This window comes from Dicentrarchus labrax, unplaced genomic scaffold, assembly GCF_905237075.1.
Source record: "Dicentrarchus labrax unplaced genomic scaffold, dlabrax2021, whole genome shotgun sequence".
Lineage (NCBI taxonomy): Eukaryota > Metazoa > Chordata > Actinopteri > Moronidae > Dicentrarchus > Dicentrarchus labrax.
Window position 1 is genome coordinate 835,195 of NW_026136719.1, and position 20,839 is coordinate 856,033.

The 20,839-nt window shown below is 42.9% G+C and overlaps 4 protein-coding genes across 34 annotated transcripts; 3 read left to right on the top strand and 1 right to left on the bottom strand.

Annotated features, from left to right (window-relative positions):
* Nucleotides 1-336: 336 nt before the first annotated feature.
* LOC127351019 (nuclear factor 7, ovary-like) lies at nucleotides 337-18,666 on the top strand. Of its 16 annotated transcripts, none has more exons than XR_007880715.1 (3): nucleotides 15,845-17,882; nucleotides 17,919-17,963; nucleotides 18,000-18,666. XR_007880715.1 is itself a non-coding variant. In XM_051378169.1 (2 exons), the coding sequence occupies exon 2, from the start codon at nucleotides 16,487-16,489 to the stop codon at nucleotides 17,867-17,869; it is 1,383 nt and encodes a 460-aa protein (XP_051234129.1). In that variant the 5' UTR covers nucleotides 337-1,150; nucleotides 16,166-16,486; the 3' UTR covers nucleotides 17,870-18,666. The 16 variants fall into 16 exon arrangements, 4 of the variants coding, with proteins under 4 accessions (XP_051234129.1, XP_051234132.1, XP_051234133.1 ...); XR_007880716.1 differs by having other exon boundaries at nucleotides 18,030-18,666; XR_007880717.1 differs by having other exon boundaries at nucleotides 18,057-18,666.
* On the top strand, nucleotides 2,729-18,666 carry LOC127351017 (nuclear factor 7, ovary-like). 16 transcript variants are annotated; one of them, XR_007880697.1, is made up of 4 exons: nucleotides 2,729-5,533; nucleotides 10,309-10,377; nucleotides 17,918-17,963; nucleotides 18,000-18,666. XR_007880697.1 is itself a non-coding variant. In XM_051378167.1 (2 exons), the coding sequence occupies exon 1, from the start codon at nucleotides 4,115-4,117 to the stop codon at nucleotides 5,495-5,497; it is 1,383 nt and encodes a 460-aa protein (XP_051234127.1). In that variant the 5' UTR covers nucleotides 2,729-4,114; the 3' UTR covers nucleotides 5,498-5,533; nucleotides 17,937-18,666. The 16 variants fall into 16 exon arrangements, 4 of the variants coding, with proteins under 4 accessions (XP_051234127.1, XP_051234128.1, XP_051234126.1 ...); XR_007880700.1 differs by having other exon boundaries at nucleotides 18,030-18,666; XR_007880702.1 differs by having other exon boundaries at nucleotides 18,057-18,666.
* Nucleotides 11,780-15,519, bottom strand: LOC127351388 (discs large homolog 1-like protein). The gene is made up of 5 exons (XM_051378873.1): nucleotides 15,438-15,519; nucleotides 13,425-13,594; nucleotides 13,038-13,147; nucleotides 12,753-12,844; nucleotides 11,780-12,386 (listed from the first exon to the last, which is right to left on the bottom strand). The coding sequence occupies exons 1-5, from the start codon at nucleotides 15,517-15,519 to the stop codon at nucleotides 12,280-12,282; spliced, it is 561 nt and encodes a 186-aa protein (XP_051234833.1). The 3' UTR covers nucleotides 11,780-12,279.
* Nucleotides 18,667-19,516: 850 nt separating the features above from the next.
* On the top strand, nucleotides 19,517-19,903 carry LOC127351392 (protein NCBP2AS2-like; the record flags this gene model as incomplete). The annotated part of the gene is made up of 1 exon (XM_051378882.1): nucleotides 19,517-19,903. A coding segment is annotated over one exon (387 nt), but the record flags the coding sequence as incomplete, so codon positions are not given.
* Nucleotides 19,904-20,839: the final 936 nt, after the last annotated feature.

Below are 20,839 nucleotides of genomic sequence, written 5' to 3' on the forward strand. Positions count from 1 at the left end.
GCGCCATCTTGGGAAAACAGTCGTGACCAGTCCAACTCTCTGAGATGTGACTTGAACGCACCATCTCATGTGAACTCACCTTGTTGCCAGAAGAAATGGTGCGTTCGTTTTATCCACCGAACTCGATCTGCGAGTCGGTTTCCTGAGTTACGAACCGGAAGTTGCAAACAGAAAGCTCCCGAGGACGTAACGTTATAAAACGACTCCTGAAGTCGTCTGAACTCAGAGTTCAGTTACCAAGATGGCTACTCCGAGCGTCACACAGTAAACATTGAGCTTTTCTACTGTTTGTCGTACCCACAGCACTGTACACTGTTGCTACAGTCTCATTATGAGTTAATGAGCCTCATTAGTTACTTTGTAGCTCGTGCAGCTGAAAGTGGCTCGAGACGCTCCATGTTGCTATGACAACAGTGCCGAGTCTTGAGCAGAAAGCAGAGCAGTAACCACGGTAACGGTAACGTTAATCAAAATTCAGATATCAAACTGTGAGATATGATTGTGTAATAATGAACGTGTGAATCCACCGTAAACCAGATAATCACTATAAACGTTACCAAACCTCCAAACTGCCTGTTGAACCAAACTCGTCGTGTTGTGTGCCGAACAGAACGCAAAGACCCGCGGTTACTCGTTCTCAAACACGGCTGTGACGTCGCTCTCGAGCTGCAAGTCGCGATTACGAGACAAAACGAACGCGGCAAAAGCACTGAGCGCAACATAGACTGCTAGTCTACTAGTGCTTCCACAGGATACACACTAAAGAGACGGCGGATTATTCAACCGACTTTGAAGACATCGACAACGAACCCTTTCAGTTTGATGGACGTCCTTATCTTCTCGAGCCGGAATATACAGACGAAGAGCTGCAGGAGCTCCGTGAAAGGGCTGAGAGAGAGAGAGAGAGAGAGCTACCGGTAGTCAATGCCAACACAGCCTCGTACTTCAGGAAACTGGTGGTGTACCTGCGGACATTGTGAAGCTATGGCCACTGAAGAGGAGTGGCTGTGTTGGGGCAGTGTTTTGTACAGTGTGAAGATTTCCCCTCTCTGATAAACAGAGCTGCACTTGAAACTTTTTTCCATGTCCCGAAAATAAATTGGAGGCAGCGACTCATACCGGAGGGACCAGATGGACAGTTATCCACTGAGTAAGTACACTAGAGGAGTTATGTTTTATATCGGTGCGATTATTTCTGATATATTGAGCAAATTCGACTGGTCACGTGACTGTTTTCCCAAGATGGCGCCCGCCTGTATACGTGAACGCTACTGTTGTTCTAAACTCTCTTTTTAATAAACTGCTTCGGTTTACAGGTAGGGGCCTCCTTTATAGGGGCCCTCATTATGCTACCGTGTAAGTGTGGTGCTATATTGAGTCTTGTTAGTGGAATAGAAATAGATTTATTTTCACGTTGCTCGGTGCCCCGTTGACCAGCGTTATAAGTTAATTAGAGGTTTGTGTTAAAACTGGTCACAGTCGGTTAGAATGAAAACATCCCAGAGACCGAACCAACTCGATAAACACGTGTTATTAACCCCGGGTTCATTTTGAGCCAGAATTGTCCTTTAAGCACATTTTAAAGGTTCTAATAGTATTCATTATTAATTATTTAAAATATTAATTGATTCATTAATTAATTAGCAGCTGGAAATATTTCTGAGCTCTAAAATGAACTTGAATGAGTCATCAACAGTTACTTTATTGATCCCAATAGGAATATCCTTAATTGATTAATCAATTAATTAAATAATGAATTTGATCATTAATATTTTTAAATGTTTTAAAGGACTTATTTTATCTAACAAATTTATTTGTGTTTACTGAACAAACTGATTTACAGTGTTTGTAAACACTAAAGGCCCAGACACACCAACCCGATTATCGGCCGTCGGACAGTCGGGCGAGGTCGGTGACTCGAGTCGGTTCGGTGTGTCCCGTGCCTCAATGTCCAATCTGATTGGTGGAGTGCTCGCCCTTGACTAGCGAATCAGTGAGGGCACGAGAAAACCGGAAGTGACGATGGTAAACATACTACTTCTCTGCACTGGCTCCCTGTAAAATGTAGAATAGAATTTAAAATCCTCCTCCTCACCTATAAAGCTCTTCATGGTCAGGCCCCTTCATATCTTAAAGAGCTCATAGTACCCTATTACCCCACTAGAACACTACGTTCTCTGAATGCTGGGCTACTTGTGGTTCCTATAGTCTCTAAAAGTAGAACAGGAGCCAGAGCCTTCAGTTACCAAGCTCCTCTCCTGTGGAACCAGCTTCCAGTTGTGGTTCGGGAGGCAGACACCCTCACCACATTCAAGAGTAGGCTTAAGACATTCCTCTTTGATAAAGCTTATAGTTAGGGCTGGATCAGGTGAGTCCTGAACCATCCCTTAGTTATGCTGCTATAGGCCTAGACTATCGGGGGATTTCCCATGGTGCACTGAGCTCCTCTCTTCCTCTCTCTTTCTGCACTCATTCATGTCCCTTTAATGCATGTTACTAACTTCACTTCTTCCCCGGAGTTCTTGTGCTTTCTCGTCTCGCAGGTTCTTATGGGTCCTGGTGGAGCCTCCTGCCATGGTCCTGTTTGACTGCCATTGCCAATACTGTTGTTGCTGTGCACCTGTCTGTCTGTCTGTCTGTCTCTCGCTCTCTCTCTCTCTCTCTCTCTCTCTCTCTCTCTCTCTCTCCTCACCCCAACTGGTCGAGACAGACGACCACCCACCTAGAGCCGAAGGATCTGTCCTAGGTTTCTGCCTTTTAACAGGCAGTTTTTCCTTGCCCTTGTCTCCAAGTGTCTTGCTCATGGTGGTACTGTTGGGTCTCTGTAAATAATGTTAAAGAGTTCGGTCTAGACCTGCTCTATTTGAAAAGTGTCCTGAGATAACTTCTGTTATGAATTGGCGCTATACAAATAAAATTGAATTGAATTGAATTGAATTGAATTGAACTACACCAACGCCAGTATCTTGGTGTTATTATTAGCCATCGTATTTTCCATTCAGAGAGTAATGACAATAACAATCCTTCATGACTACCATCAACACTCTCTGATGAAAACAATGACTGACGACAGCGTGCTCAGTGTTTACTAGGTCTAGAGTGATCCGTCATTTCCGGTTTTCATTTTTTTTGGGCGACAACACAGATTAGCGCCGCCCGCTGTTATGGGGACATATTACGCCTTGCGCACACGCAGAATGTACGCTCCAGTCGGCGTCGGTTTGGTGCGTTCGGAGGCACTTTTTTGACCAACTCGGGGAGACCGTGGCCGACTGATCAGTCCGACTGCTTTTCTGCCGACGGTCGGCCGTCGGGTTGGTGTGTCCTGGCCTTAACAGCAGTCTCTCTCAACACTGCCACCTTGTGTCCAAACACTGAATACACTGGGAACAATTCAACACAACTCTTTTCACCATTACTGAGATATTATAGAACATTTACCTCACAACTACATATTCATTGTGTTCAATGATCTATTTTGACTTCTCTGCTTGATTTTTATGAACCAAATCATAATTTCTACATGTTCAAATGATCTGAGCTAGCTCACAGTCCACCCATGTACCCACCAACAGCTGCACCCCCCCAGACTTCCCCTGGTTAGGAAGAACTGTTACTAATACTGTGAAATACACAGTTTACTAAAGATTATACTGAGCTGCTTTAACTATTAGTCCTCCACAAAGTGACGCAGCAGATCTACTAACAACAAGGTATTATTAGGACATGTGATTTTCATACTGCAGCCAGTAAAATAAGAGTGTGTCCAATCGTGTGTGTTCCTGCTCTGAAGAAACTCCGCCCCTCCGGTGACTCACCTGAGACAAACCAGGAAACAGAGGTTGTTATTGTGCTTCACTGACGGGAGACACACAGACAGAGACAGACGATAAGATTCACCTTCAGACCAAAACCCACTGAGACAGGACAGCTACAGGAGGGAATACTGGGAATACTGGAATACTACCACTTCAACCAGCTGCTGAATCCACAAACTGAACAAGAGTTTGACTCCAAAGACTCAAAGTGAAAGTAACTTTCAGAGAACAGGGAGTGACTGACTGGTTTCCTGTTGGAGCTGCCTGCTGTGCTTTCAGCTGCACTCACAGACAAAATGGCTTCCAGATTAGAGGAAGATCTCTGCTGTCCTGTCTGCCACGACATCTTTAAAGATCCGGTCATCCTGTCATGTAGCCACAGCTTCTGTAAAGACTGTCTGAAGAGCTGGTGGACAGAGAAAGTAACACGTGAGTGTCCAGTTTGTAAGAGAAGACATTCAAAGGAAGGTCTACCTCCTAACTTGGCTTTAAAGAACCTGTGTGAGAGTTTCTTACAGGAGAGCGATCAGAGATCTTCAGAGGCTCTCTGCAGTCTGCACTCTGAGAAACTCAAACTCTTCTGTCTGGACCATCAGCAGCCAGTGTGTCTCGTCTGCAGAGATTCAAAGAAACACACCAACCACAGATTCAGACCCATCGATGAAGCTGCTCAGGATCACAAAGAGGAGCTCCAGAAATCTCTGAAGCCTTTAAAGGAGAAGTTAAAGGTTTGTGAAGGAGTTAAAGTGAAGTTTGATCAAACAGCAGAACACATGAAGGTCCAGGCCCGACGCACAGTGAGGAAGATTAAGGAGCAGTTTAAGAAGCTTCACCAGTTTCTAGAAGAGGAAGAGGAGGCCAGGCTGGCTGCACTGAGGGAGGAAGAGGAGCAGAAGAGTCAGATGATGAAGGAGAAGATGGAGGCCCTGAGCAGAGAGATAGCAGCTCTTTCAGACACAGTCAGAGCCACAGAGGAGGAGCTGAGAGCTGAAGACGTCTCATTCCTGAACAACTACAAGGCTGCAGTGGAAAGAGTCCAGCAGCGCCCCCTGCTGGAGGATCCACAGCTGCCCTCAGGAGCTCTGATAGACGAGGCCAAACACCTGGGCAACCTGACCTTCAACATCTGGAACAAGATGAAGGACATGGTCTCCTACACTCCTGTGATTCTGGATCCAAACACTGCTGGTCCATATCTCATCCTGTCTGAAGATCTGACCAGTGTGAGAGGAGGAGAGAAACAGCAGCTTCCTCATAATCCAGAGAGGTTTGATTCTTCATGGTGTGTTCTGGGTTCTGAGGGCTTTAACTCAGGGACTCACAGCTGGGATGTCGAGGTTGGAGACAGTAAATACTGGGACCTGGGTGTGTTAGCAGAGTCTGTCCAGAGGAAGGGAGACATAGAGTCTGGATTATGGAGAATATGGTTCCGTGTTGGTAAATACAGAGCATCCTCCCCATCAGCTCCACCCACTGTTCTTGTAGTTCAGAAGAAGGTCCAGAGGATCAGAGTGAATCTGGACTGGAACAGAGGAAAGCTGTCGTTCTCTGATCCTGATACTAACACACACATACACACCTTCACACACACTTTCACTGAGAGACTGTTTCCATTTATTTACACTGATTATAAACAGCTGAAGATTCTACCAGAGAAAGTCTCTGTGACTGTTCAATAGAAATAGATGATGATGATGATGATGATGATGATGAAGGTGATGATGATGATGATAGGTGATGATGATGAACATGTGTTATATTGATGATGTTGTTGGTTGTCATGGTGATGTGGATGAGTCCATGATTCAGGTTTACAGTGGTTTTTGGGGGTTTTCTCACATTAAAGATTTTAAGAGTTTTTGGTTGATTGGAAGTTTTCCTTCTGTTTGATGCTGTGGGGAAATATAAACATTAAAACCAACATATACAAGTTTAAACTTTCACAAAGTGGTTCAGAAACTCAGTCCAGTCCTTTTATTCTCGTCTGTGTACGTTCAATTCAATTCAATTTTATTTGTATAGCGCCAATTCATAACAGAAGTTATCTCAGGACACTTTTCAAATAGAGCAGGTCTAGACCGAACTCTTTAAAACATTAATTACAGAGACCCAACAGTACCACCATGAGCAAGCACTTGGTGACAAGGGCAAGGAAAAACTGCCTGTTAAAAGGCAGAAACCTAGGACAGATCCTCCGGCTCTAGGTGGGTGGTCGTCTGTCTCGACCAGTTGGGGTGAGAGAGAGAGAGGCAGAGAGAGACAGAGAGAGAGAGAGACAGACAGACAGGTGCACAGCAACAACAGTATTAGCAATGGCAATCTAGCAGGACCATGGCAGGAGGCTCCACCAGGATAGACAAGAACCTGCGAGACGAGAAAGCACAAGAACTCCGGGGAAGAAGTGAAGTTAGTAACATGCATTAATGGGACATGAATGAGTGCAGAAAGAGAGAGGAAGAGAGGAGCTCAGTGCACCATGGGAAATCCCCCGATAGTCTAGGCCTATAGCAGCATAACTAAGGGATGGTTCAGGACTCACCTGATCCAGCCCTAACTATAAGCTTTATCAAAGAGGAATGTCTTAAGCCTACTCTTAAATGTGGTGAGGGTGTCTGCCTCCCGAACCACAACTGGAAGCTGGTTCCACAGGAGAGGAGCTTGGTAACTGAAGGCTCTGGCTCCTGTTCTACTTTTTAGAGACTATAGGAACCACAAGTAGCCCAGCATTCAGAGAACGTAGTGTTCTAGAGGGGTAATAGGGTACTATGAGCTCTTTAAGATATGAAGGGGCCTGACCATGAAGAGCTTTATAGGTGAGGGAGGAGGATTTTAAATTAAATTCTACATTTTACAGGGAGCCAATGCAGAGAAGCTAGTACAGGAGAGATGTGATCTCTTTTTCTAGTTCCTGTCAGTACTCGTGCTGCAGCGTTCTGAATTAAGTGGAGAGTTAAATGACAAATCCTGATCAAAGATAACTCCAAGATTCCTGACAGTGGTGCTAGAGGCCAAGTTAATGCCATCTAGAGTAACTATATCTTTAGACAGTGAGTCTCTAAGGTTTTTGGGGCCAAGAACAAGAATTTCGTTTTTTTCTGAGTTTAACATCAGAAAATTGCAGCCCATCCAGGATTTTATGTCCTTAAGACATGTTTGTAATTTAGATAATTGATTAATTTCATTGGGCTTGATTGATAGATATAACTGCGTATCATCTGCATAACAGTGAATGTTAATGGAGTGATTCCTAATAATGTTGCCTAAAGGGAGCATATATAAAGTAAATAGTATTGGTCCAAGTACAGAACCTTGTGGAACTCCATGACTAACTGTAGTATTTATTGAAGATTCCTCGTTAACATATACAAACTGCGAGCGATCTGATAAATATGACTTAAACCAGCTTAGTGCGGTTCCTTTAATGCCAATTTGATGCTCAAGTCTCTCCAAAAGAATATTATGGTCAATGGTGTCAAATGCAGCACTAAGATCTAATAATACAAGTACAGAGACAAGTCCACTGTCAGAAGCAGTCAGAAGGTCATTATTAACTTTAACCAGAGCTGTCTCTGTGCTATGATGAACTCTAAATCCTGACTGAAAATCCTCAAATAAACTATTGTTATGTAGAAAGTCACACAACTCTTTGGCGACTACTTTCTCCAGAATCTTAGAGAGGAACGGGAGGTTAGAAATCGGTCTATAGTTGGCTAAAACCCCTGGGTCAAGAGTGGACTTTTTAAGAAGGGGTTTAATTACAGCTACTTTAAAGGACTGTGGTACATATCCTGATAATAAAGAAAGATTAATCATATCCAGTAAAGAAGTGCCAATTAAGGGAACAACTTCTTTAAGCAGCCTAGTTGGGATCGGGTCTAATAGACAGGTTGATGGCTTCGATGAAGAAATGATTGAAGTTAACTGATGAAGATCGATAGCAGAAAAACAGTCTAAATATATATCTAAGTTTACATTGACAGAAGTCCCTGAACTTGGAGAGCCACTGATAACTGTTGATGGCAGTTGGTGATTAATTTTCTCTCTAATAGTAATAATTTTATTATAGAAGAAGCTCATGAAGTCATTGCTACTTAAGTTTATGGGGATATGTGGCTCAATAGAGCTGTGACTCTCTGTCAGCCTGGCTACAGTGCTGAAGAGGAAACTAGGGTTATTCTTATTTTCTTCTATTAGTGCTGAGTAATAGGCTCCTCTGGCATTACGGAGGGCCTTTCTATAAATTTTAAGATTATTTTGCCAATTTGAGCGATAATCTGATAATTTGGAAGAGCGCCATTTCCTTTCAGATTTTCTAGCTATTTGTTTTAACTGGTGGGTTTGGTGGTTATACCACGGTGCTAGTCTGCTATGTTTTAATAATTTCCTTTTTATAGGAGCGATAGAGTCTAATGTTGATCGTAGTGAGCCTGTAGCACTATTGACAAGATTATCAATTTCAGAGGGACTAAAGTCGTTATAGGACTTCAGACATGGCATTGAATTAAACACTGAAGGAATCTCCTCCTTAAATTTAGCTACAGCACTGTCAGATAGACATCTGCTGTAGGAAGTTTTGCCTAATGGCTTATAATCTAAAAGTTATTAAATAATGGTCAGATAGGAAAGGATTATGTGGGAAGACTATTAAATGTTCAATATCAATGCCATATGATAGAACAAGGTCAAGAGTGTGATTAAAACAATGAGTTGGTTTATTTACACTCTGACAGAAGCCAATTGAGTCTATTAATGATATAAATGCATTACTAAGGCTGTCATTGTCAACGTCCACATGAATATTAAAATCACCTACAATAATTACTTTATCTGATTTAAGGACTAAACTTGATAGAAACTCTGAGAATTCAGATATAAAATCAGAGTACGGTCCAGGAGCGCGGTACACTATAACAAATAGAACTGGCTGCAATGTTTTCCAGTTTGGGTGAGAAAGACTAAGAACAAGGCTTTCAAATGAATTATAATTTAGTTTAGGTTTAGGGTCCATTAAAACGCTCGAATCATATATGGCTGCTACTCCACCTCCTCGGCCAGTGCCTCGAGGAATGTGAGTATTAATATGACTGGGGGGGTGGATTCATTTAGGCTAACATACTCCTCGTGGGACAACCAGGTCTCAGTAAGACAAAGTAAATCAATATCATAATCTGATATTAATTCATTCACTAAAACAGCTTTAGAGGACAGAGACCTGATATTTAACAGTCCACATTTCATTCTCTTATTTTGTGCTACTGAGGAGTTGGTTTTAATTTTTTTTAGATTTTTATGTTGAACTCCTCTTGTTTTTATTTCTTTAAATAATTTAGGTGGTCGGGGGGACAGACACAGTCTCTATGGGGTTTTGGGTGGGTGACTGTTCTAAAGAAAGAGCAGAGAAGTGTGTAAGACAGCAGCTCTGCTTCCTGGTCCTAACTCTGGACTGTCAGGTTTTAGAAATAAACTTCGCCATATTCCTAGATAAGAGAGCCGCTCCATCCAAAGTGGGATGGATGCCGTCTCTCCTAATCAGACCAGGTTTTCCCCAAAAAGGCTTCCAGTTATCAATGAAGCCCACATCGTTTTCTGGACACCACCTCGACAGTCATCACTGGTCACATTGGGCAGGGGTCCAGAGAAAACTACGGAGTCCGACATTGTCTTAGCATAATTACACACCAACTCCACATTAATGTTAGTGCTCAGGATCACAAAGAGGAGCTCCAGAAATCTCTGAAGCCTTTAAAGGAGAAGTTAAAGGTTTGTGAAGAAGTTAAAGGGAAGTTTGATCAAACAGCAAAACACATGAAGGTCCAGGCCCGACGCACAGAGAGGAAGATTAAGGAACAGTTTAAGAAGCTTCACCAGTTTCTAGAAGAGGAAGAGGAGGCCAGGCTGGCTGCACTGAGGGAGGAAGAGGAGCAGAAGAGTCAGATGATGAAGGAGAAGATGGAGGCTCTGAGCAGAGAGATAGCAGCTCTTTCAGACACAGTCAGAGCCACAGAGGAGGAGCTGAGAGCTGAAGACGTCTCATTCCTGAACAACTACAAGGCTGCAGTGGAAAGAGTCCAGCAGCGCCCCCTGCTGGAGGATCCACAGCTGCCCTCAGGAGCTCTGATAGACGAGGCCAAACACCTGGGCAACCTGACCTTCAACATCTGGAACAAGATGAAGGACATGGTCTCCTACAGTCCTGTGATTCTGGATCCAAACACTGCTCATCCAGAACTCGTCCTGTCTGAAGATCTGACCAGTGTGAGAGGAGGAGAGAAACAGCAGCTTCCTGATAATCCAGAGAGGATTGATTGGTTCTGGTCTGTTCTGGGTTCTGAGGGCTTTAACTCAGGGACTCACAGCTGGGATGTCGAGGTTGGAGACAGTAAATACTGGAGACTGGGTGTGTTAGCAGAGTCTGTCCAGAGGAAGGGAGACATAGAGTCTGGATTATGGGAAATATGGTTCTGGTTAGGTGACTACAGTGATGATGAAGGTGATGATGATGATGATGATGATGATGATGATGATGATGATCATGATGATGATCATGATGATGATGAAGGTGATGAAGGTGATGATGATGATTATGATGATGATGATGATGATTATGATGATTATGATGATGATGATGTTGGTTGTCATGGTGATGTGGATGAGCAGGTTTACAGTGGTTTTTGGGGGTTTTGGGGGTTTTGGGTTTCCATAGTAACGTGATCCAGATAAACTCAGTAAAAGCTGCTTCTGGGTCCAGAAACCAGGTTCCTGTTTGCTGCTGTGTTTACACACATTACTGATGTAACATTTAGTTGTTAATCAATCTGTGAATGATGGCAGCTATAGGTTTGTGATTGGATCATTGATTATATCTATAAAGTGAATTTGATCAGCAGGTTAAACTCGGGCTCCATTATTCAGAACCAGTCTGAAAACTGTCCCTTTGGACCGAACAAACCCCCCAGTGCTCCGAAGGCCTGTGGCTCCAACTACACTCTCTCTCTGGAGTTTGTTCAACCTGAATATCAATGGCACCAAACATTGATCCTGATTGATTTGTTTCTTGATGTTCCAGAGATTGTATCTGAAGTTATCTGCTCAGAGTTTGTGTCCACTGTAATCCATCTTGTGTAAAACTGTACAATTAAAGTTTGTCATTAAGCAGAAACTGTTGATTGAACTTTAAAATGAGGGTTGAAGAGTTGCTCTTATTGTCCTCAGGCAAACTAAATGAGGAAGTGATGACGATGCGTTCATGTACATCTGGTAATATTGGACTTCTCCTGTCTCACATTAAAGATAGTTTTTGGTTGATTGGAAGTTTTCCTTCTGTTTGATGCTGTGGGGAAATATAAACATTAAAACCAACATATACAAGTTTAAACTTTCACAAAGTGGTTCAGAAACTCAGTCCAGTCCTTTTATTCTCGTCTGTGTACGTTCATTAATAAAAGTCAGAAATTCATCAACAATTAAAACATTTATTCATTTTGATTTATTTATTTATTAGTTTTTGGACAGAAATAGTTTGTAGACAACAGCCAGCAGTCTAAACAGTCTCGAGAAGATAAAGATATAATTAGCAGTAGAATAATCGATGCTGTGACCTTTGACCTCGTAAAGCTAAATGAAAACATCGAGCAACAAACGATTATTATTCGTCAGTTTGAAGAAGAAAACAAGTCAAATTAATCAGATTTAATCTTTTGAGACGTTTGCTGTTAGAAACACGGAGCAGAAGCTCCGCGGCGCCCCCCGGTGGCAGAGCGGGAACCCTGCAGCGGCGTCCCGACAGACGTCTGCAGCGGCGAGGAGCAAACAAACAAACAACAAACTAAATCGAGTGAAAGAAAAAGAAATGAGCGCAGAACAGAAGAAGAAGCTGTGACGTCAGACGCTCAGGTGAAGGGGCTGATGGGAAATAAACAGGGGTATTAAATGACATGCTGTTAAAGCTCAAACGTGCAAAGTTTTGCTTTTTGTGTCTCCGCCTTCCTCCGGACCGACAGACGCTGCCTGAGACTGAAACTCTGTCCGTCCACCGACGTTTACCTTACGAGACAAACAAAAGGGAAAAAAACCCACAAAAAAAAAAAAAAAGACAGAAAATCTGCTTCGTACGTTTCTTCTCTCCACTTTCATGGACACGTCTCCTCCTCCTCCTCCTCCTCCTCCTCTTCCTCTTTAGTTCTCCTCCCTTAAACATTAAGGAGCTGTACCGCGTTCAGTGTGATGTCGTCATACTTCCTGTGTGCTTTACTGTGCTGGTCAGGAAACCCAATAATGGAGTCTTATTCAGGCAGAAATACAAAATAAAACACCGTCAGTGTCGGGTCGTAGATCGGGGGGTTGGGGGGTGAGGAGGGGTGAGGAAGGGGTGAGGCTGCCGTCTGCAGGTCGACTTTTCTTTTCAAAATAAAACAAACTGAATCTAAAGAGAGGAGCGATGGAGCAGACAGAGTTTTGATCCTCATAACTTCTCCTTGGACTGAACCCAGATGAACGGACCCGACTGCTCCTCGATGATCTGCTTCACCTGATCGTAGATCTCCTCCAGAGTGTCGCCCTGAACGATGGCTGCAAGGAGCAAACACAGCGAGGTCAGCGGAGCAACAAACTCCTGGACACTACAGCGAGTCGGGATGCATTGAAGTTCATAGAGTCAACTTTAAATCCTCCAAACGTCAGGAAGGTTTCCATGTTTGTTTCACAGAATAATCAATACTGATAAATAGATTACATATTTTAATGCCTTTATATTAAAACCCTTTTATACATTTAAGAGCCTGTTTGTTGACAGTAAGACAGACGGGTCCTTTCAATATGAACCACTGGGTCTGACAGAGCTGTAACGTCTCTATACGTTACGTTCTCCAGCGTGAAGAGGAAACAGAAATGTGAGTTCGAGGACTTCCTTTGGGTCGGCGGGCGGCGCCGTCTCACCTGTGAAATGCTCGGTGAACTCCTGCTCCAGCTTGGTGGCTCTGTCGAAGGTTTTCCTGCCCTGCTCCTCCGTCAGACGCTTGTTCATCTCCCTGCAGGACCAGAGACCAGATCACAACCAGACCAGAGACCAGATCACAACCAGACCAGAGACCAGATCACAACCAGACCAGAGACCAGATCACAACCAGACCAGAGACCAGATCACAACCAGACCAGAGACCAGATCACAACCACTGTGTAAACCGACAGCCACAATGTTTGTTTGTTTGTTTGTTGACTCACATGATGTTCTCCACAGATTTGGGTTTGATGAAGATGGCGATGGGGTGAAGCTGAGCCAGCTGGAGTCTCTTGATGGCGTTCCCCGACACGTCCAGGATACAATGTTTACCCTGAGAACCACAGAAGAAGAACGAGTGAAATCAACAACCTGTTATTGACAATCAGTGAGTCGGAGCTGAAATGAGACTAAGAAGCCTCAGAAACCGGACCAGGACCTAAATGCTTGTTTACACAGCAGGACCCTGACCTGGGTTGGACCAGAGGAAACAGGGACCAACTTAAAACCTCCAGTTCAATGAGTAAATGTCCTATTTCTTATCACATTAGTACGTTAGCTTATAAACAGAGTCTGCTAGCGTCTACAACCCACACAGAGTCAGCACCAACCTTCTCGGCAACCTCTCGGACCGACTGGACGCTGGTTCCGTACAGGTGGTTGTTGTACTGTCCCGCCTCGATGAACCTGTGGTCCTGGATGTCCTTCTCCATCTGCTCTCTGGACACCACGAAGTGATAATCTCTGCCGTCCACCTCGTAGTCTCGCTGATGCTCGAAAACTCATCAAACTGTACCATCGGGGCCCCATTCACCGATATGCATACAAATCGGCACACGCGTAGATCCTATCCAGACAAACAAAAAATCCAGTGGGCGCCATATCCCTAACCCAACAGGAAGTCGGCCACGTTGTATTTGAAAGAACTCCTCCTCGGGAATGGATCGGATCAACTTCAGATTTAGACACAGCCATCTAAAGACATTCCCGATTAAAAGTTGTGCTATTCACGTTACTCCGTCAAACGGCGTGCCCGTGGCGTGGCGTGGCGTGGCGTGGAATTTCAACGACTCGCCATGAAAGAGGGATTCGTCATAACTTCTGAGTACATGATCCGATCTCAACGAAACTTCACATGTTTGATAAGAGTCCCGCCCTGAACACGTCTATGTGATAATATTCTGTAATAGTGAGAGCGCCACCTAGTGGTGGGTCCCGCAGATGGGCGTCGCAAAATGGCTTAGCCACGCCCCCCAGAGTCAGCCCCCAAAACACGTATGGTAAATGGACCTGTCCTTGTAGAGCGCCTTTCTAGTCTTCCAACCACTCAAAGAGCTTTTACACTACAGCCACATTCACCCTTTCACACACATTCACTCAGTGAATCATCAAACAGAAACTAACTCATTCATACACATTCACAATATAACTGGATGTGAGCTTAAAGGGTTACAAAGGAGGAGAAAAGGTAAAAACTTTCACTGACTCAATGTGATGAATATTTGAAGCAGATATTAAAGTATGAATCTACTGTTTTACACAACATTCACAGCACTGTTGATCCCTTTCTCCATGTTGTCCTCTCAGTAAACACTAACAGCAGTCTCTCTGAACACTGCCACCTTGTGTCCAAAGTTATAAACAGCAGCTCAAACTGTGGCAGACAATCATCTACTGTACCAAACAGAGTCACACCAAGAAAATAACAAACACTGAATACACTGGGAACAATTCAACACAACTCTTTTCACCATTACTGAGATATTATAGAACATTTACCTCACAACTACATATTCATTGTGTTCAACAGGGCCGGCTCTAGCCCATTTGGTGCCCTAGGAGAGATTAAAAACATATCATATTTTCTTTGTCTTTTGTGTAATTTATATAAAAACTATTCTAAATTAAAATACAGACACTTTTAGGAAAAGTCAGGTGACAGCAGTATTACATTTGTTCATTCAACAAAGTTATTGTGTAACCGGTCTGGCCTGACACTCCTTTAGTTTGACTCTGCGTTGTGTTCGACTCCTGTGTAGTAATGGACCACAGACATCTTCTGCTTTGCCAGTTGGACTGGAGGTTTATTCTGTGTACAACACACATAAAATCAGTACACACACACCTTTAAATGAGAGGGACAAACTACCTGTGTGCTCTTCATTAAGCTATCCTGAGACAGGTGAGCTAACATCTCACACAAAAAGTGCTGTACACAATAAAACTGTTTGTACACATTTAAATAAAAATCACAGAAACAAAGAACAAAACTAGTGACAGTTATAAAGTAGAGTAAGAACTTCTATTTAGGGTTTTTAACATGTTTTATGTCACATTGAACCAGAGCGCTCAGGTTGTCTCACTGCTACTGAGGAGAACAGGCAACAACACAGGAAGTGACATCACTAACAGGTCACCCCGCCAAAATACAATTAACGAAATAAAAGCTCCCCAAAATAAATACACACAAAAACAGATTTATACAGAAAAAATAACAAAATATCAACAAAGATGGATTTCTGATGAAATATAACAAACTGTAAGAACACATCGGTTACAGTTGCACATATAAATTTGGAAACGGTCAAAATGACCATCATGGCCATCAGATGACGTAATGTTACCTTTATATTGGGACTTCTTCTCCTCCTCCTCCTTTCTTCTCTTTCGGTACTGCTCACCCGAGGGCTTTGACGGCTGTTTCATCTCACAAGATATATCAAAACATAACCTGTCTGTCACTTTACCTGACCTCTGTGACACCTGTCTTACCCTCTGAGGTGTGCAGCCAATGACCACACGTCACGTGACTCAGCACCACAAGAGAAACATGTCATTGTTTATCTGTTTCTTTATTTTGTTAATATTTATTATTTTCAAGACAGAACATGAAGGGAGGCCAATGGGCATCGAAAATTAAAGCTTTTGTTTTTCCTCCCTCGAGGGTGACTGGCGGCGCCCCTCCTGCAGATGGCGCTCTAGGTGACCGCCTATATCGCCTATGGCTAGAGCCGGCCCTGGTGTTCAATGATCTATTTTGACTTCTCTGTTTGATTTTTATGAACCAAATCATAATTTCTACATGTTCAAATGATCTGAGCTGGCTCACAGTCCACCCATGTACCCACCAACAGCTGCACCCCCCCAGACTTCCCCTGGTTAGGAAGAACTGTTACTAATACTGTGAAATACACAGTTTACTAAAGATTATACTGAGCTGCTTTAACTATTAGTCCTCCACAAAGTGACGCAGCAGATCTACTAACAACAAGGTATTATTAGGACATGTGATTTTCATACTGCAGCCAGTAAAATAAGAGTGTGTCCAATCGTGTGTGTTCCTGCTCTGAAGAAACTCCGCCCCTCCGGTGACTCACCTGAGACAAACCAGGAAACAGAGGTTGTTATTGTGCTTCACTGACGGGAGACACACAGACAGAGACAGACGATAAGATTCACCTTCAGACCAAAACCCACTGAGACAGGACAGCTACAGGAGGGAATACTGGGAATACTGGAATACTACCACTTCAACCAGCTGCTGAATCCACAAACTGAACAAGAGTTTGACTCCAAAGACTCAAAGTGAAAGTAACTTTCAGAGAACAGGGAGTGACTGACTGGTTTCCTGTTGGAGCTGCCTGCTGTGCTTTCAGCTGCACTCACAGACAAAATGGCTTCCAGATTAGAGGAAGATCTCTGCTGTCCTGTCTGCCACGGCATCTTTAAAGATCCGGTCATCCTGTCATGTAGCCACAGCTTCTGTAAAGACTGTCTGAAGAGCTGGTGGACAGAGAAAGTAACACGTGAGTGTCCAGTTTGTAAGAGAAGACATTCAAGGGAAGATCTACCTCCTAACTTGGCTTTAAAGAACCTGTGTGAGAGTTTCTTACAGGAGAGAGATCAGAGATCTTCAGAGGCTCTCTGCAGTCTGCACTCTGAGAAACTCAAACTCTTCTGTCTGGACCATCAGCAGCCAGTGTGTGTCGTCTGCAGAGATTCAAAGAAACACACCAACCACAGATTCAGACCCATCGATGAAGCTGCACAGGATCACAAAGAGGAGCTCCAGAAATCTCTGAAGCCTTTAAAGGAGAAGTTAAAGGTTTGTGAAGGAGTTAAAGTGAAGTTTGATCAAACAGCAGAACACATGAAGGTCCAGGCCCGACGCACAGAGAGGAAGATTAAGGAACAGTTTAAGAAGCTTCACCAGTTTCTAGAAGAGGAAGAGGAGGCCAGGCTGGCTGCACTGAGGGAGGAAGAGGAGCAGAAGAGTCAGATGATGAAGGAGAAGATGGAGGCTCTGAGCAGAGAGATAGCAGCTCTTTCAGACACAGTCAGAGCCACAGAGGAGGAGCTGAGAGCTGAAGACGTCTCATTCCTGAACAACTACAAGGCTGCAGTGGAAAGAGTCCAGCAGCGCCCCCTGCTGGAGGATCCACAGCTGCCCTCAGGAGCTCTGATAGACGAGGCCAAACACCTGGGCAACCTGACCTTCAACATCTGGAACAAGATGAAGGACATGGTCTCCTACAGTCCTGTGATTCTGGATCCAAACACTGCTTATCCAGAACTCATCCTGTCTGAAGATCTGACCAGTGTGAGAGTAGGAGAGAAACAGCAGCTTCCTGATAATCCAGAGAGGTTTGATTATTCCTGGTCTGTTCTGGGCTCTGAGGGCTTTAACTCAGGGACTCACAGCTGGGATGTCGAGGTTGGAGACAGTAAATACTGGAGACTGGGTGTGTTAGCAGAGTCTGTCCAGAGGAAGGGAGACATAGAGTCTGGATTATGGGAAATATGGTTCTGGTTAGGTGACTACAGAGCATTCTCCCCATCAGCTCCAGAAACTGATCTCGTAGTTCAGAAGAAGGTCCAGAGGATCAGAGGGAATCTGGACTGGAACAGAGGAAAGCTGTCGTTCTCTGATCCTGATACTAACACACACATACACACCTTCACACACACTTTCACTGAGAGACTGTTTCCATTTATTGACACTGATTATAAACAGCTGAAGATTCTACCAGAGAAAGTCTCTGTGACTGTTCAATAGAAATAGATGATGATGATGATGATGATGATGATGATGATGACGATGAAGGTGATGAGGAAGATGATAGGTGATGATGTTGATGATGATGATGAAGGTGATGATGAAGGTGATGATGATGATGATGATGAAGGTGATGATGATGATGATGATGATGATGAAGGTGATGATGATGATGATGATGATGAAGGTGATGATGATGATGATGATGATGATGATGATGATGAAGATGATGATGAACATGTGTTATATTGATGATGTTGGTTGTCATGGTGATGTGGATGAGCAGGTTTACAGTGGTTTTTGGGGGTTTTGGGGGTTTTGGTGGTTTTGGGTTTCCATAGTAACGTGATCCAGATAAACTCAGTAAAAGCTGCTTCTGGGTCCAGAAACCAGGTTCCTGTTTGCTGCTGTGTTTACACACATTACTGATGTAACATTTAGTTGTTAATCAATCTGGGAATGATGGCAGCTATAGGTTTGTGATTGGATCATTGATTATATCTATAAAGTGAATTTGATCAGCAGGTTAAACTCGGGCTCCATTATTCAGAACCAGTCTGAAAACTGTCCCTTTGGACCGAACAAACCCCCCAGTGCTCCGAAGGCCTGTGGCTCCAACTACACTCTCTCTCTGGAGTTTGTTCAACCTGAATATCAATGGCACCAAACATTGATCCTGATTGATTTGTTTCTTGATGTTCCAGAGATTGTATCTGAAGTTATCTGCTCAGAGTTTGTGTCCACTGTAATCCATCTTGTGTAAAACTGTACAATTAAAGTTTGTCATTAAGCAGAAACTGTTGATTGAACTTTAAAATGAGGGTTGAAGAGTTGCTCTTATTGTCCTCAGGCAAACTAAATGAGGAAGTGATGACGATGCGTTCATGTACATCTGGTAATATTGGACTTCTCCTGTCTCACATTAAAGATAGTTTTTGGTTGATTGGAAGTTTTCCTTCTGTTTGATGCTGTGGGGAAATATAAACATTAAAACCAACATATACAAGTTTAAACTTTCACAAAGTGGTTCAGAAACTCAGTCCAGTCCTTTTATTCTCGTCTGTGTACGTTCATTAATAAAAGTCAGAAATTCATCAACAATTAAAACATTTATTCATTTTGATTTATTTATTTATTAGTTTTTGGACAGAAATAGTTTGTAGACAACAGCCAGCAGTGTAAACAGTCATACACATTTCCTGTGATCAATGAAAGCTCTTCAGGTCGCTCACACCAGAAAGTGATCAGTAAATGTATCTCCCAAGAGTCGGTGCCGGAGACCTCTTCCACGACTCGCTGCTAAACTACTGTAGCTGGGAAGCTAATGGCTAACATACCCACCAACTGGGAACGCTGGTGTTGAAATTGGGAGAAAACCTCATTAAGCTTTAATTAGTTCATTAGTTCATTAAGGGCTGTTCATTGGCTTTGTGAGTAAATTACAGATTAATAAAGTATTTTTATTTTATTAACTCCTGAAGTGATTCTCTGCTTTTATTCTGAAAGTCCCCGCCGGAAGTGGCAGGTATCATTCTCCTGACGCCGCAGGTGAGTTTAACGGACCCGCTGTTATTAGGACTTTCTGTCGGTTTCTGTCGGCTGTTTCCGGTATTTTCCGGTTGTGTCCGGGTCTTTCTGTGACGACTCGTTGTCCCGCAGGTGTGCAGTGACGTCACCACGGTGCTCAGGTACTTCCTGTCGGCGCTGATCAATAAAGTTCAGCTGGTGGAGAAACTGTCGGACTCTCTCCCGGTGCGCACCGCGGCTCGGCTGCCCGCCCGGGCCGCTCTGAGGGTGCTGCAGGCCGGCAGGGCCGCGGCGGGCAGGGCGCTGGAGTCCCGGAGCCTCCGACAGACCCGACAGGAGGCCGCAGAGGCTCCGCGGGGACCCGGACACCTGAGCCGGAAGTCCCGCAGGGTCCGAGACTCCCTCCTGGAGGACGTCAGAGACACGAGCTTTCAAAATAAAGGCCTGAAATTGAAAATGTTTGTTCCTGTGGAATACTTTATTAAAGTACTAATACCACTAAAGTAACTAAAGTAAAGGTAGAAATACTTTATTAAAGTACTAATACCACTAAAGTAACTAAAGTAAAGGTAGAAATACTTTATTAAAGTACTAATACCACTAAAGTAACTAAAGTAACTAAAGTAAAGGTAGAAATACTTTATTAAAGTACTAATACCACTAAAGTAACTAAAGTAAAGGTAGAAATACTTTATTAAAGTACTAATACCACTAAAGTGTAAATTTAAAGTACTATACCACTAAAGTAACTAAAGTAAAGGTAGAAATACTTTATTAAAGTACTAATACCACTAAAGTAACTAAAGTAAGGTGAATTTTATTAAAGTCTATACTAAAGTAAAGGTAGAAATACTTTATTAAAGTACTAATACCACTAAAGTAACTAAAGTAAAGGTAGAAATACTTTATTAAAGTACTAATACCACTAAAGTAACTAAAGTAACTAAAGTAAAGGTAGAAATACTTTATTAAAGTACTAATACCACTAAAGTAACTAAAGTAACTAAAGTAAAGGTAGAAATACTTTATCAAAGTACTGATACCACTAAAGTAACTAAAGTAAAGGTTGAAATACTTTATTAAAGTACTAATACCACTAAAGTAACTAAAGTAACTAAAGTAAAGGTAGAAATACTTTATTAAAGTACTGATACCACTAAAGTAACTAAAGTAAAGGTTGAAATACTTTATTAAGTAATAAAGTACTGTTGTACAAATATTTGAGTACTTCAGTAAAAGTAATAATACCTCAGTGTAGAAAGTAAAAGTACTCTATATTACTAGATAATATTGGATTATTGGTTATTGATGGATTATTATTGATCAGATGTTGAATGTGGAGCTCGTTTTAGTGACTTTATAATCTGCTTCACTAATGGATCGATAAAGATTGATCATAATCGATCAGTTCTATTAAATATAATCTGACCCACAGACTGTGAA